The 12,970-nt window shown below is 49.4% G+C and overlaps 1 protein-coding gene and 1 long non-coding RNA gene across 10 annotated transcripts in view; both read left to right on the top strand.

The window, feature by feature from the left end:
• zgc:158659 (uncharacterized protein LOC791141 homolog) overlaps window positions 1-142 on the top strand; it is an 87,611-nt gene extending 87,469 nt beyond the window's left edge. The window contains exon 25 of the mRNA XM_052460711.1: window positions 32-142. Coding sequence (XP_052316671.1) covers window positions 32-142 — 111 coding nt within the window. The remainder of the gene's footprint in view (window positions 1-31) is intronic.
• An 8,544-nt stretch (window positions 143-8,686) lies between these two features.
• On the top strand, window positions 8,687-11,114 carry LOC127906577 (uncharacterized). 9 transcript variants are annotated; one of them, XR_008061925.1, is made up of 4 exons: window positions 8,687-9,617; window positions 9,652-10,261; window positions 10,379-10,432; window positions 10,953-11,114. It is a non-coding gene; the product is annotated as an uncharacterized LOC127906577 (long non-coding RNA). The 9 variants fall into 9 exon arrangements; XR_008061922.1 differs by having other exon boundaries at window positions 9,652-10,272; XR_008061926.1 differs by lacking the exon at window positions 10,379-10,432 and having other exon boundaries at window positions 8,687-9,476; window positions 9,635-10,297.
• The last annotated feature ends 1,856 nt before the right edge of the window (window positions 11,115-12,970 follow it).

The raw sequence follows: 12,970 nt of genomic DNA, 5'->3' as shown, positions 1-12,970 counted from the left end.
ATAACCTGTTATAACATGTTTGTGTCACCAGGAGGCTCTGGAGTACTTCACCAAGCAAATGAACGATGCTCACCATGGAGGATGGACCACTAAGATGGACTGGATCTTCCACACCATCAGACACATGCCCAACGAACACTGACCCCCCCCCACAGAGAGAGAGAGAGAGAGAGAGAGAGAGAGAGAGAGAGAGAGAGTCAGTCACACACAGAGAGAGAGAGAGAGAGTCAGTCAGAGAGAGAGAGAGAGAGAGAGAGAGAGAGAGAGAGAGAGAGAGAGAGTCACACACACAAAGAGAGAGAGATTCACACACACACAGAGAGTCCCATTTAATTTGAAGATGCAATAACCAGTATGTTACTACCTACAGTAGCTAAAACATTCTGACACACGTTCCCCCTCCCCTCCCATAAACACACGTTCCCCTCCCCTCCCATAAACACACGTTCCCCCTCCCCTCCCATAAACACACGTTCCCCCTCCCACTCAGGGCTCTATTGTCCCTCCATCAGGTCCTAATGGCCTGGTACTCAGGGCACTATTGTCCCTCCAACAGGATGATAATGGCCTGGTACTCAGGGCTCTAGTGTCCCTCCATCAGGTCCTAATGGCCTGGTACTCAGGGCACTATTGTCCCTCCAACAGGATGATAATGGCCTGGTACTCAGGGCTCTAGTGTCCCTCCATCAGGTCCTAATGGCCTGGTACTCAGGGCTCTATTGTCCCTCCAACAGGACGATAATGGCCTGGTACTCAGGGCTCTATTGTCCCTCCATCAGGTCCTAATGGCCTGGTACTCAGGGCTCTATTGTCCCTCCATCAGGTCCTAATGGCCTGGTACTCAGGGCTCTCTTGTCCCTCCATCAGGTCCTAATGGCCTGGTACTCAGGGCTCTATTGACCCTCCATCAGGTCCTAATGGCCTGGTACTCAGGGCTCTATTGTCCCTCCATCAGGTCCTAATGGCCTGGTACTCAGGGCACTATTGTCCCTCCAACAGGATGATAATGGCCTGGTACTCAGGGCTCTATTGTCCCCCCATCAGATCCTAATGGCCTGGTACTCAGGGCTCTATTGTCCCTCCATCAGGTCCTAATGGCCTGGTACTCAGGGCTCTATTGTACCTCCATCAGGTCCTAATGGCCTGGTACTCAGGGCTCTATTGTCCCTCCATCAGGTCCTAATGGCCTGGTACTCAGGGCTCTATTGTCCCTCCATCAGGTCCTAATGACCTGGTACTCAGGGCTCTATTGTCCCTCCATCAGGTCCTCCATCAGCTCTATTGTCCCTCCATCAGGTCCTAATGGCCTGGTACTCAGGGCTCTATTGTCCCTCCATCAGGTCCTAATGGCCTGGTACTCAGGGCTCTACTGTCCCTCCATCAGGTCCTAATGGCCTGGTACTCAGGGCTCTATTGTCCCTCCTAATGGCCTGGTACTCAGGCTCTATTGTCCCTCCATCAGGTCCTAATGGCCTGGTACTCAGGGCTCTATTGTCCCTCCATCAGGTCCTAATGGCCTGGTGGCACTATTGTCCCTCCAACATGGCCTGGTACTCAGGGCTATTGTCCCTCCATCAGGTCCCTAATGGCCTGGTACTCAGGGCTCTATTGTCCCTCCATCAGGTCCTAATGGCCTGGTACTCAGTGCTCTATTGTCCCTCCATCAGGTCCTAATGGCCTGGTACTCAGGGCTCTATTGTCCCTCCATCAGGTCCTAATGGCCTGGTACTCAGGGCACTATTGTCCCTCCAACAGGATGATAATGGCCTGGTACTCAGGGCTCTATTGTCCCTCCATCAGGTCCTAATGGCCTGGTACTCAGGGCTCTATTGTCCCTCCATCAGGTCCTAATGGCCTGGTACTCAGGGTTCTATTGTCCCTCCAACAGGACGATAATGGCCTGGTACTCTAATGGCCTGACACGTTACCTTTAAGCGAGAGAATACCTCACCCTTTCCTCAAGGATGCAGAGGGGCTGTCAACAGCTTAGTTCAGTATGTTTCGTTGTGAAAACATGTTCGATGTTCTCGAATGGATTTCACTTGGTTTCCCAGATTTAAGTACTGGGTATCAGGAACAGGGTAGGAGAGCCCATGGTATACAGAGTACTGGGTATCAGGAACAGGGTAGGAGAGCCCATGGTATACAGAGTACTGGGTATCAGGAACAGGGTTGGAGAGCCCATGGCATAGAGAGTACTGGGTAGGAGAGCCCATGGTATAGAGTACTGGGTAGGAGAGCCCATAGTATACAGAGTACTGGGTATCAGGAACAGGGTTGGAGAGCCCACGGTATACAGAGTACTGGGTAGCAGGAACAGGGTAGGAGAGCCCACGGTATACAGAGTACAGGAACAGGGTAGGAGAGCCCACGGCATACAGAGTACTGGGTAGCAGGAACAGGGTAGGAGAGCCCATGGTATACAGAGTACAGGAACAGGGTAGGAGAGCCCATGGTATACAGAGTACAGGAACAGGGTTGGAGAGCCCACGGTATACAGAGTACTGGGTAGGAGGAACAGGGTAGGAGAGCCCACGGCATACAGAGTACAGGAACAGGGTAGGAGAGCCCACTGCATACAGAGTACTGGGTAGCAGGAACAGGGTAGGAGAGCCCACGGCATACAGAGTACAGGAACAGGGTAGGAGAGCCCACGGCATACAGAGTACTGGGTAGCAGGAACAGGGTAGGAGAGCCCATGGCATACAGAGTACAGGAACAGGGTAGGATAGCCCATGGTATACAGAGTACAGGAACAGGGTAGGAGAGCCCATGGTATACAGAGTACAGGAACAGGGTAGAAGAGCCCACGGTATACAGAGTACAGGAACAGGGTAGGAGAGCCCATGGTATACAGAGTACTGGGTAGCAGGAACAGGGTAGGAGAGCCCACGGTATACAGAGTACAGGAACAGGGTAGGAGAGCCCATGGTATACAGAGTACAGGAACAGGGTAGGAGAGCCCATGGTATACAGAGTACAGGAACAGGGTAGGAGAGCCCACGGTATACAGAGTACAGGAACAGGGTTGGAGAGCCCATGGTATACAGAGTACTGGGTAGCAGGAACAGGGTAGGAGAGCCCACGGTATACAGAGTACAGGAACAGGGTAGGAGAGCCCATGGTATACAGAGTACAGGAACAGGGTAGGAGAGCCCATGGTATACAGAGTACTGGGTAGGAGGAACAGGGTAGGAGAGCCCACGGTATACAGAGTACTGGGTAGCAGGAACAGGGTAGGAGAGCCCATGGTATACAGAGTACTGGGTAGGAGGAACAGGGTAGGAGAGCCCATGGTATACAGAGTACTGGGTAGGAGGAACAGGGTAGGAGAGCCCATGGTATACAGTTTGGGTGGAAAATCACCTGTCGCACAACGAGAGGCTGCTCCTCAAACAGTGGAGTGAAATGTGTTCCCAGACATTCCTAGAATCAGGCGTTGTTGATGTCTGAAAAGAGGATCACATCTGCTACTATTAGCCACATGTTCTGCTATTAAACCAGAGTAGGAACAAGGACCAGGGGAAGTGGAGCCCCCATGTTCTGCTATTAAACCAGAGTAGCAACAAGGACCAGGGGGAAGTGGAGCCCCCATGTTCTGCTATTAAACCAGAGTAGAAACAAGGACCAGGGGAAGTGGAGCCCCCATGTTCTGCTATTAAACCAGAGTAGCAACAAGGACCAGGGGAAGTGGAGCCCCCATGTTCTGCTATTAAACCAGAGTAGCAACAAGGACCAGGGGAAGTGGAGCCCCCATGTTCTGCTATTAAACCAGAGTAGAAACAAGGACCAGGGGAAGTGGAGCCCCATGTTCTGCTATTAAACCAGAGTAGGAACAAGGACCAGGGGAAGTGGAGCCCCCATGTTCTGCTATTAAACCAGAGTAGGAACAAGGACCAGGGGAAGTGGAGCCCCATGTTCTGCTATTAAACCAGAGTAGGAACAAGGACCAGGGGAAGTGGAGCCCCCATGTTCTGCTATTAAACCAGAGTAGGAACAAGGACCAGGGGAAGTGGAGCCCCCATGTTCTGCTATTAAACCAGAGTAGGAACAAGGACCAGGGGAAGTGGAGCCCCCATGTTCTGCTATTAAACCAGAGTAGGAACAAGGACCAGGGGAAGTGGAGCCCCCATGTTCTGCTATTAAACCAGAGTAGGAACAAGGACCAGGGGAAGTGGAGCCCCATGTTCTGCTATTAAACCAGAGTAGGAACAAGGACCAGGGGAAGTGGAGCCCCCATGTTCTGCTATTAAACCAGAGTAGCAACAAGGACCAGGGGAAGTGGAGCCCCATGTTCTGCTATTAAACCAGAGTAGGAACAAGGACCAGGGGAAGTGGAGCCCCCATGTTCTCCTATTAAACCAGAGTAGAAACAAGGACCAGGGGGAAGTGGAGCCCCCATGTTCTGCTATTAAACCAGAGTAGGAACAAGGACCAGGGGGAAGTGGAGCCCCCATGTTCTGCTATTAAACCAGAGTAGGAACAAGGACCAGGGGAAGTGGAGCCCCCATGTTCTGCTATTAAACCAGAGTAGGAACAAGGACCAGGGGAAGTGGAGCCCCATGTTCTGCTGTTAAACCAGAGTAGGAACAAGGACCAGGGGAAGTGGAGCCCCCATGTTCTGCTATTAAACCAGAGTAGCAACAAGGACCAGGGAAGTGGAGCCCCATGTTCTGCTATTAAACCAGAGTAGGAACAAGGACCAGGGGAAGTGGAGCCCCCATGTTCTGCTATTAAACCAGAGTAGGAACAAGGACCAGGGGAAGTGGAGCCCCCATGTTCTCCTATTAAACCAGAGTAGGAACAAGGACCAGGGGAAGTGGAGCCCCCATGTTCTGCTATTAAACCAGAGTAGGAACAAGGACCAGGGGGAAGTGGAGCCCCATGTTCTGCTATTAAACCAGAGTAGCAACAAGGACCAGGGGAAGTGGACCCCCATGTTCTGCTATTAAACCAGAGTAGGAACAAGGACCAGGGGAAGTGGAGCCCCCATGTTCTGCTATTAAACCAGAGTAGGAACAAGGACCAGGGGGAAGTGGAGCCCCCATGTTCTGCTATTAAACCAGAGTAGCAACAAGGACCAGGGGAAGTGGAGCCCCATGTTCTGCTATTAAACCAGAGTAGCAACAAGGACCAGGGGGAAGTGGAGCCCCCATGTTCTGCTATTAAACCAGAGTAGAAACAAGGACCAGGGGAAGTGGAGCCCCATGTTCTGCTATTAAACCAGAGTAGCAACAAGGACCAGGGGAAGTGGAGCCCCCATGTTCTGCTATTAAACCAGAGTAGGAACAAGGACCAGGGGAAGTGGAGCCCCCATGTTCTGCTATTAAACCAGAGTAGGAACAAGGACCAGGGGAAGTGGAGCCCCCATGTTCTGCTATTAAACCAGAGTAGGAACAAGGACCAGGGGAAGTGGAGCCCCCATGTTCTGCTATTAAACCAGAGTAGGAACAAGGACCAGGGGGAAGTGGAGCCCCATGTTCTGCTGTTAAACCAGAGTAGGAACAAGGACCAGGGAAGTGGAGCCCCATGTTCTGCTATTAAACCAGAGTAGGAACAAGGACCAGGGGGAAGTGGAGCCCCATGTTCTGCTGTTAAACCAGAGTAGGAACAAGGACCAGGGGGAAGTGGAGCCCCATGTTCTGCTATTAAACCAGAGTAGGAACAAGGACCAGGGAAGTGGAGCCCCCATGTTCTGCTATTAAACCAGAGTAGCAACAAGGACCAGGGAAGTGGAGCCCCCATGTTCTGCTATTAAACCAGAGTAGGAACAAGGACCAGGGGAAGTGGAGCCCCATGTTCTGCTATTAAACCAGAGTAGCAACAAGGACCAGGGGAAGTGGAGCCCCCATGTTCTGCTGTTAAACCAGAGTAGGAACAAGGACCAGGGGAAGTGGAGCCCCCATGTTCTGCTATTAAACCAGAGTAGGAACAAGGACCAGGGGAAGTGGAGCCCCATGTTCTGCTATTAAACCAGAGTAGCAACAAGGACCAGGGGAAGTGGAGCCCCATGTTCTGCTATTAAACCAGAGTAGCAACAAGGACCAGGGGAAGTGGAGCCCCATGTTCTGCTATTAAACCAGAGTAGAAACAAGGACCAGGGAAGTGGAGCCCCATGTTCTCCTATTAAACCAGAGTAGAAACAAGGACCAGGGGAAGTGGAGCCCCCATGTTCTGCTATTAAACCAGAGTAGCAACAAGGACCAGGGGAAGTGGAGCCCCCATGTTCTGCTATTAAACCAGAGTAGCAACAAGGACCGGGGAAGTGGAGCCCCATGTTCTGCTATTAAACCAGAGTAGGAACAAGGACCAGGGGAAGTGGAGCCCCCATGTTCTGCTATTAAACCAGAGTAGGAACAAGGACCAGGGAAGTGGAGCCCCATGTTCTGCTATTAAACCAGAGTAGGAACAAGGACCGGGGAAGTGGAGCCCCATGTTCTGCTGTTAAACCAGAGTAGGAACAAGGACCAGGGGAAGTGGAGCCCCATGTTCTGCTATTAAACCAGAGTAGGAACAAGGACCAGGGGAAGTGGAGCCCCCATGTTCTGCTATTAAACCAGAGTAGGAACAAGGACCAGGGGGAAGTGGAGCCCCATGTTCTGCTATTAAACCAGAGTAGGAACAAGGACCAGGGGAAGTGGAGCCCCATGTTCTGCTATTAAACCAGAGTAGGAACAAGGACCAGGGGAAGTGGAGCCCCATGTTCTCCTATTAAACCAGAGTAGAAACAAGGACCAGGGGGAAGTGGAGCCCCATGTTCTGCTATTAAACCAGAGTAGGAACAAGGACCAGGGGGAAGTGGAGCCCCATGTTCTGCTATTAAACCAGAGTAGCAACAAGGACCAGGGGAAGTGGAGCCCCCATGTTCTGCTATTAAACCAGAGTAGGAACAAGGACCAGGGGAAGTGGAGCCCCATGTTCTGCTATTAAACCAGAGTAGCAACAAGGACCGGGGAAGTGGAGCCCCCATGTTCTGCTATTAAACCAGAGTAGCAACAAGGACCAGGGGAAGTGGAGCCCCCATGTTCTGCTATTAAACCAGAGTAGGAACAAGGACCAGGGGAAGTGGAGCCCCCATGTTCTGCTATTAAACCAGAGTAGAAACAAGGACCAGGGGGAAGTGGAGCCCCCATGTTCTGCTATTAAACCAGAGTAGCAACAAGGACCAGGGGAAGTGGAGCCCCCATGTTCTGCTGTTAAACCAGAGTAGCAACAAGGACCAGGGGGAAGTGGAGCCCCCATGTTCTGCTATTAAACCAGAGTAGCAACAAGGACCAGGGGAAGTGGAGCCCCCATGTTCTGCTATTAAACCAGAGTAGAAACAAGGACCAGGGGGAAGTGGAGCCCCCATGTTCTGCTATTAAACCAGAGTAGAAACAAGGACCAGGGGGAAGTGGAGCCCCATGTTCTGCTATTAAACCAGAGTAGCAACAAGGACCAGGGGAAGTGGAGCCCCATGTTCTGCTATTAAACCAGAGTAGCAACAAGGACCAGGGGGAAGTGGAGCCCCCATGTTCTGCTATTAAACCAGAGTAGAAACAAGGACCAGGGGAAGTGGAGCCCCCATGTTCTGCTATTAAACCAGAGTAGAAACAAGGACCAGGGGGAAGTGGAGCCCCATGTTCTGCTATTAAACCAGAGTAGCAACAAGGACCAGGGGAAGTGGAGCCCCATGTTCTGCTATTAAACCAGAGTAGCAACAAGGACCAGGGGAAGTGGAGCCCCCATGTTCTGCTATTAAACCAGAGTAGGAACAAGGACCAGGGGAAGTGGAGCCCCCATGTTCTGCTATTAAACCAGAGTAGGAACAAGGACCAGGGGGAAGTGGAGCCCCATGTTCTGCTATTAAACCAGAGTAGAAACAAGGACCAGGGGAAGTGGAGCCTCCATGTTCTGCTATTAAACCAGAGTAGAAACAAGGACCAGGGGAAGTGGAGCCCCCATGTTCTGCTATTAAACCAGAGTAGGAACAAGGACCAGGGGAAGTGGAGCCCCCATGTTCTGCTATTAAACCAGAGTAGGAACAAGGACCAGGGGAAGTGGAGCCCCATGTTCTGCTATTAAACCAGAGTAGGAACAAGGACCAGGGGAAGTGGAGCCCCATGTTCTGCTATTAAACCAGAGTAGCAACAAGGACCAGGGAAGTGGAGCCCACATGTTCTGCTATTAAACCAGAGTAGAAACAAGGACCAGGGGAAGTGGAGCCCCCATGTTCTGCTATTAAACCAGAGTAGAAACAAGGACCAGGGGAAGTGGAGCCCCCATGTTCTGCTATTAAACCAGAGTAGAAACAAGGACCAGGGGGAAGTGGAGCCCCCATGTTCTGCTATTAAACCAGAGTAGCAACAAGGACCAGGGGAAGTGGAGCCCCATGTTCTGCTATTAAACCAGAGTAGGAACAAGGACCAGGGGAAGTGGAGCCCCCATGTTCTGCTATTAAACCAGAGTAGCAACAAGGACCAGGGGGAAGTGGAGCCCCCATGTTCTGCTATTAAACCAGAGTAGAAACAAGGACCAGGGGAAGTGGAGCCCCCATGTTCTGCTATTAAACCAGAGTAGGAACAAGGACCAGGGGAAGTGGAGCCCCATGTTCTGCTGTTAAACCAGAGTAGGAACAAGGACCAGGGGGAAGTGGAGCCCCATGTTCTGCTGTTAAACCAGAGTAGGAACAAGGACCAGGGGAAGTGGAGCCCCCATGTTCTGCTATTAAACCAGAGTAGAAACAAGGACCAGGGGAAGTGGAGCCCCCATGTTCTGCTGTTAAACCAGAGTAGGAACAAGGACCAGGGGAAGTGGAGCCCCCATGTTCTGCTATTAAACCAGAGTAGGAACAAGGACCAGGGGGAAGTGGAGCCCCCATGTTCTGCTATTAAACCAGAGTAGGAACAAGGACCAGGGGAAGTGGAGCCCCCATGTTCTGCTATTAAACCAGAGTAGGAACAAGGACCAGGGGAAGTGGAGCCCCATGTTCTGCTGTTAAACCAGAGTAGGAACAAGGACCAGGGGAAGTGGAGCCTCCATGTTCCTGTACACACAGAGGACGTGTTTATCCTCCTCCTCATTCTACATCCAAACTCATTTTACATATCAGTAAAGACAAGTTTATATTCAGAATAGGCTGCACGCGTTCTCTCATCGAGTGATCATATTTTCACCCATCACACGGAGACAAGGAACAGAGTGCAAACTTGTTATGCAAATTTCTCAAATCATAGGCCCATACACACACACACTGTCCCTGCCTAGAAAAGATGACTCTCTCTCTCTCTCTCAGAAGACACACAGACACACACTGTCCCTGCCTAGAAAATATGACTCTCTCTCTCTCTCTCAGAATACACACACACACACTGTTCCTGCCTAGAAAATATTACTCTCTCTCTCTCTCTCTCAGACACAATGTTAGGATGATGGTTGATGTGAGTTCGGGTAATGATGTGAGTTAGGGTAATGATTTGAGTTAGGGTAATGTTAGGGTAATGATGTGAGTTAGGGTAATGTTAGGGCAATTATGTGAGTTAGGGTAATGATGGTTGATGCGAGTTAGGGTAATGTTAGGATGATGGTTGATGTGAGTTAAGGGTAATGATGTGAGTTAGGGTAATGATGTGAGTTAGGTAATGATGTGAGTTAGGTAATGATGCGAGTTAGGGTAATGATTTGAGTTAGGGTAATGATGTGAGTTAGGGTAATGGTGTGAGTTAGGGTAATGTTAGGGTAATGATGTGAGTTAGGGTAATGATGGTTGATGTGAGTTAGGGTAATGTTAGGGTAATGATGGTTGATGTGAGTTAGGATAATGGTGGTTGATGTGAGTTAGGGTAATGATGGTTGATGTGAGTTAGGGTAATGGTGGTTGATGTGAGTTAGGGTAATGGTGGTTGATGTGAGTTAGGGTAATGGTGGTTGATGTGAGTTAGGGTAATGGTGGTTGATGAGAGTTAGGGTAATGGTGGTTGATGTGAGTTAGGGTAATGGTGGTTGATGTGAGTTAGGGTAATGTTAGGGTAATGATGTGAGTTAGGGTAATGGTGGTTGATGTGAGTTAGGGTAATGTTAGGGTAATGATGGTTGATGTGAGTTAGGGTAATGGTGGTTGATGTGAGTTAGGGTAATGGTGGTTGATGTGAGTTAGGGTAATGGTGGTTGATGTGAGTTAGGGTAATGGTGGTTGATGTGAGTTAGGGTAATGGTGGTTGATGTGAGTTAGGGTAATGATGGTTGATGTGAGTTAGGGTAATGATGGTTGATGTGAGTTAGGGTAATGTTAGGGTAATGATGGTTGATGTGAGTTAGGGTAATGGTGGTTGATGTGAGTTAGGGTAATGATGGTTGATGGTTAGGTAATGTTAGGGTAATGATGGTTGATGTGAGTTAGGTAATGATGGTTGATGTGAGTTAGGGTAATGTTAGGGTAATGATGTGAGTTAGGGTAATGATGGTTGATGTGAGTCAGGGTAATGATGGTTGATGCGAGTCAGGGTAATGATGGTTGATGTGAGTTAGGGTAATGTTAGGTAATGATGTGAAAATGATGGTTGATGTGAGTCAGGGTAATGATGGTTGATGCGAGTCAGGTAATGATGGTTGATGTGAGTTAGGTAATGTTAGGGTAATGATGGTTGATGTGAGTTAGGGTAATGATGGTTGATGTTTAAGTTAGGTAATGTTAGGTAATGATGGTTGATGATAGTCAGGGTAATGATGGTTGATGTGAGTTAGGTAATGTTAGGGTAATGATGACTGATGCGAGTTTAGGGTAATGTTAGGGTAATGATGGTTGATGTGAGTTAGGTAATGATGGTTGATGTGAGTTAGGTAATGTTAGGGTAATGATGTGAGTTAGGTAATGATGGTTGATGTGAGTCAGGGTAATGATGGTTGATGCGAGTCAGGGTAATGACTGATGTGAGTTAGGTAATGTTAGGGTAATGATGGTTGATGTGAGTTAGGTAATGATGGTTGATGCGAGTTAGGGTAATGTTAGGGTAATGATGGTTGATGCGAGTCAGGGTAATGATGGTTGATGTGAGTCAGGGTAATGATGGTTGATGTGAGTTAGGGTAATGATGGTTGATGTGAGTCAGGGTAATGATGGTTGATGCGAGTTAGGGTAATGGGTAATGATGGTTGATGCGAGTCAGGGTAATGATGGTTGATGTGAGTCAGGGTAATGATGGTTGATGTGAGTTAGGGTAATGTTAGGGTAATGATGGTTGATGTGAGTTAGGGTAATGGTGGTTGATGTGAGTTAGGGTAATGGTGGTTGATGTGAGTTAGGGTAATGGTGGTTGATGTGAGTTAGGGTAATGATGGTTGATGCGAGTTAGGGTAATGTTAGGGTAATGATGGTTGATGTGAGTTAGGGTAATGGTGGTAGAAGTCACAGAGGGGATGTAATTGAGAGGATGGATGGGGGTGTTGTGTCGGTTGTCGCTCGGGTCGTTTTTTGATCCTCAGGGTTTGGCAAAGGTCAAAGGTTGCTGCCGCAACAAAGCCAAAGGCATCATGGGAAAATATCTGACTTGCACTGAAACAGAAAAAAAATGTTTAGAAGAAAAACTTAATCGTGATCATTTCTAGTCTCTATCACCTTCCTCATCAGTTTAATAGAAAACAAGGAAAATGTTGAGTTGATACCAGTTTGTAGCCCATGTGTCCTTGTTTGAGAGACTGTGTTTGAATTGAACCAGCGTTATTGATAACCAGCGTCATTGATAACCAGGAGACTGAAGGAGTCACTGTGAGTGCAATAAGCTCTGCCCACAACACACAGAACTTAACTAGCCCCCATTCCCCAACTAACTTAACTAGTCAGTAGTCAGAGGACGGGTCTAGTGGTCAGGACGGGTCTAGTGGTCAGGACGGGTCTAGTGGTCAGGACGGGTCTAGTGGTCAGGACGGGTCTAGTGGTCAGGAGGGGTCTAGTGGTCAGGACGGGTCTAGTGGTCAGGACGGGTCTAGTGGTCAGGACGGGTCTAGTAGTCAGGACGGGTCTAGTGGTCAGGAGGGGTCTAGTGGTCAGGACGGGTCTAGTGGTCAGGACGGGTCTAGTGGTCAGGACGGGTCTAGTGGTCAGGACGGGTCTAGTGGTCAGGACGGGTCTAGTGGTCAGGACGGGTCTAGTGGTCAGGACGGGTCTAGTGGTCAGGACGGGTCTAGTGGTCAGGACGGGTCTAGTGGTCAGGACGGGTCTAGTGGTCAGGACGGGTCTAGTAGTCAGGACGGGTCAGGGATGGTCAGGACGGGTCTAGTGGTCAGGACGGGTCTAGTGGTCATCACGGGAGTGGTCAGGACGGGTCTAGTGGTCAGGACGGGTCTAGTGGTCAGGACGGGTCTAGTGGTCAGGACGGGTCTAGTGGTCAGGACGGGTCTAGTAGTCAGGACGGGTCTAACCAAAGGATTTTCTCTGGAATAAACTCGTCTACGTTGCTACGTTAAAGTTCTGTGTCCTGTGTGCGAGAGCTCTGTCATTCTGAATAGTGTTATCAGGGATGTCATTCTGAATAGTGTTATCAGGGATGTCATTCTGAATAGTGTTATCAGGGATGTCACTCTGAATAGTGTTATCAGGGATGTCATTCTGAATAGTGTTATCAGGGATGTCACTCTGAATAGTGTTATCAGGGATGTCACTCTGAATAGTGTTATCAGGGATGTCACTCTGAATAGTGTTATCAGGGATGTCACTCTGAATAGTGTTATCAGGGATGTCATTCTGAATAGTGTTATCAGGGATGTCACTCTGAATAGTGTTATCAGGGATGTCATTCTGAATAGTGTTATCAGGGATGTCATTCTGAATAGTGTTATCAGGGATGTCATTCTGAATAGTGTTATCAGGGATGTCATTCTGAATAGTGTTATCAGGGATGTCACTCTGAATAGTGTTATCAGGGATGTCATTCTGAATAGTGTTATCAGGGATGTCATTCTGAATAGTGTTATCAGGGATGTCATTCTGAATAGT

The sequence above is a fragment of the Oncorhynchus keta genome, chromosome 13 (assembly GCF_023373465.1).
Source record: "Oncorhynchus keta strain PuntledgeMale-10-30-2019 chromosome 13, Oket_V2, whole genome shotgun sequence".
Taxonomy (NCBI): Eukaryota; Metazoa; Chordata; class Actinopteri; order Salmoniformes; family Salmonidae; genus Oncorhynchus; species Oncorhynchus keta.
Note: the sequence above shows the minus strand (reverse complement) of the source record. Positions and strands in the feature narration are given on the sequence as shown.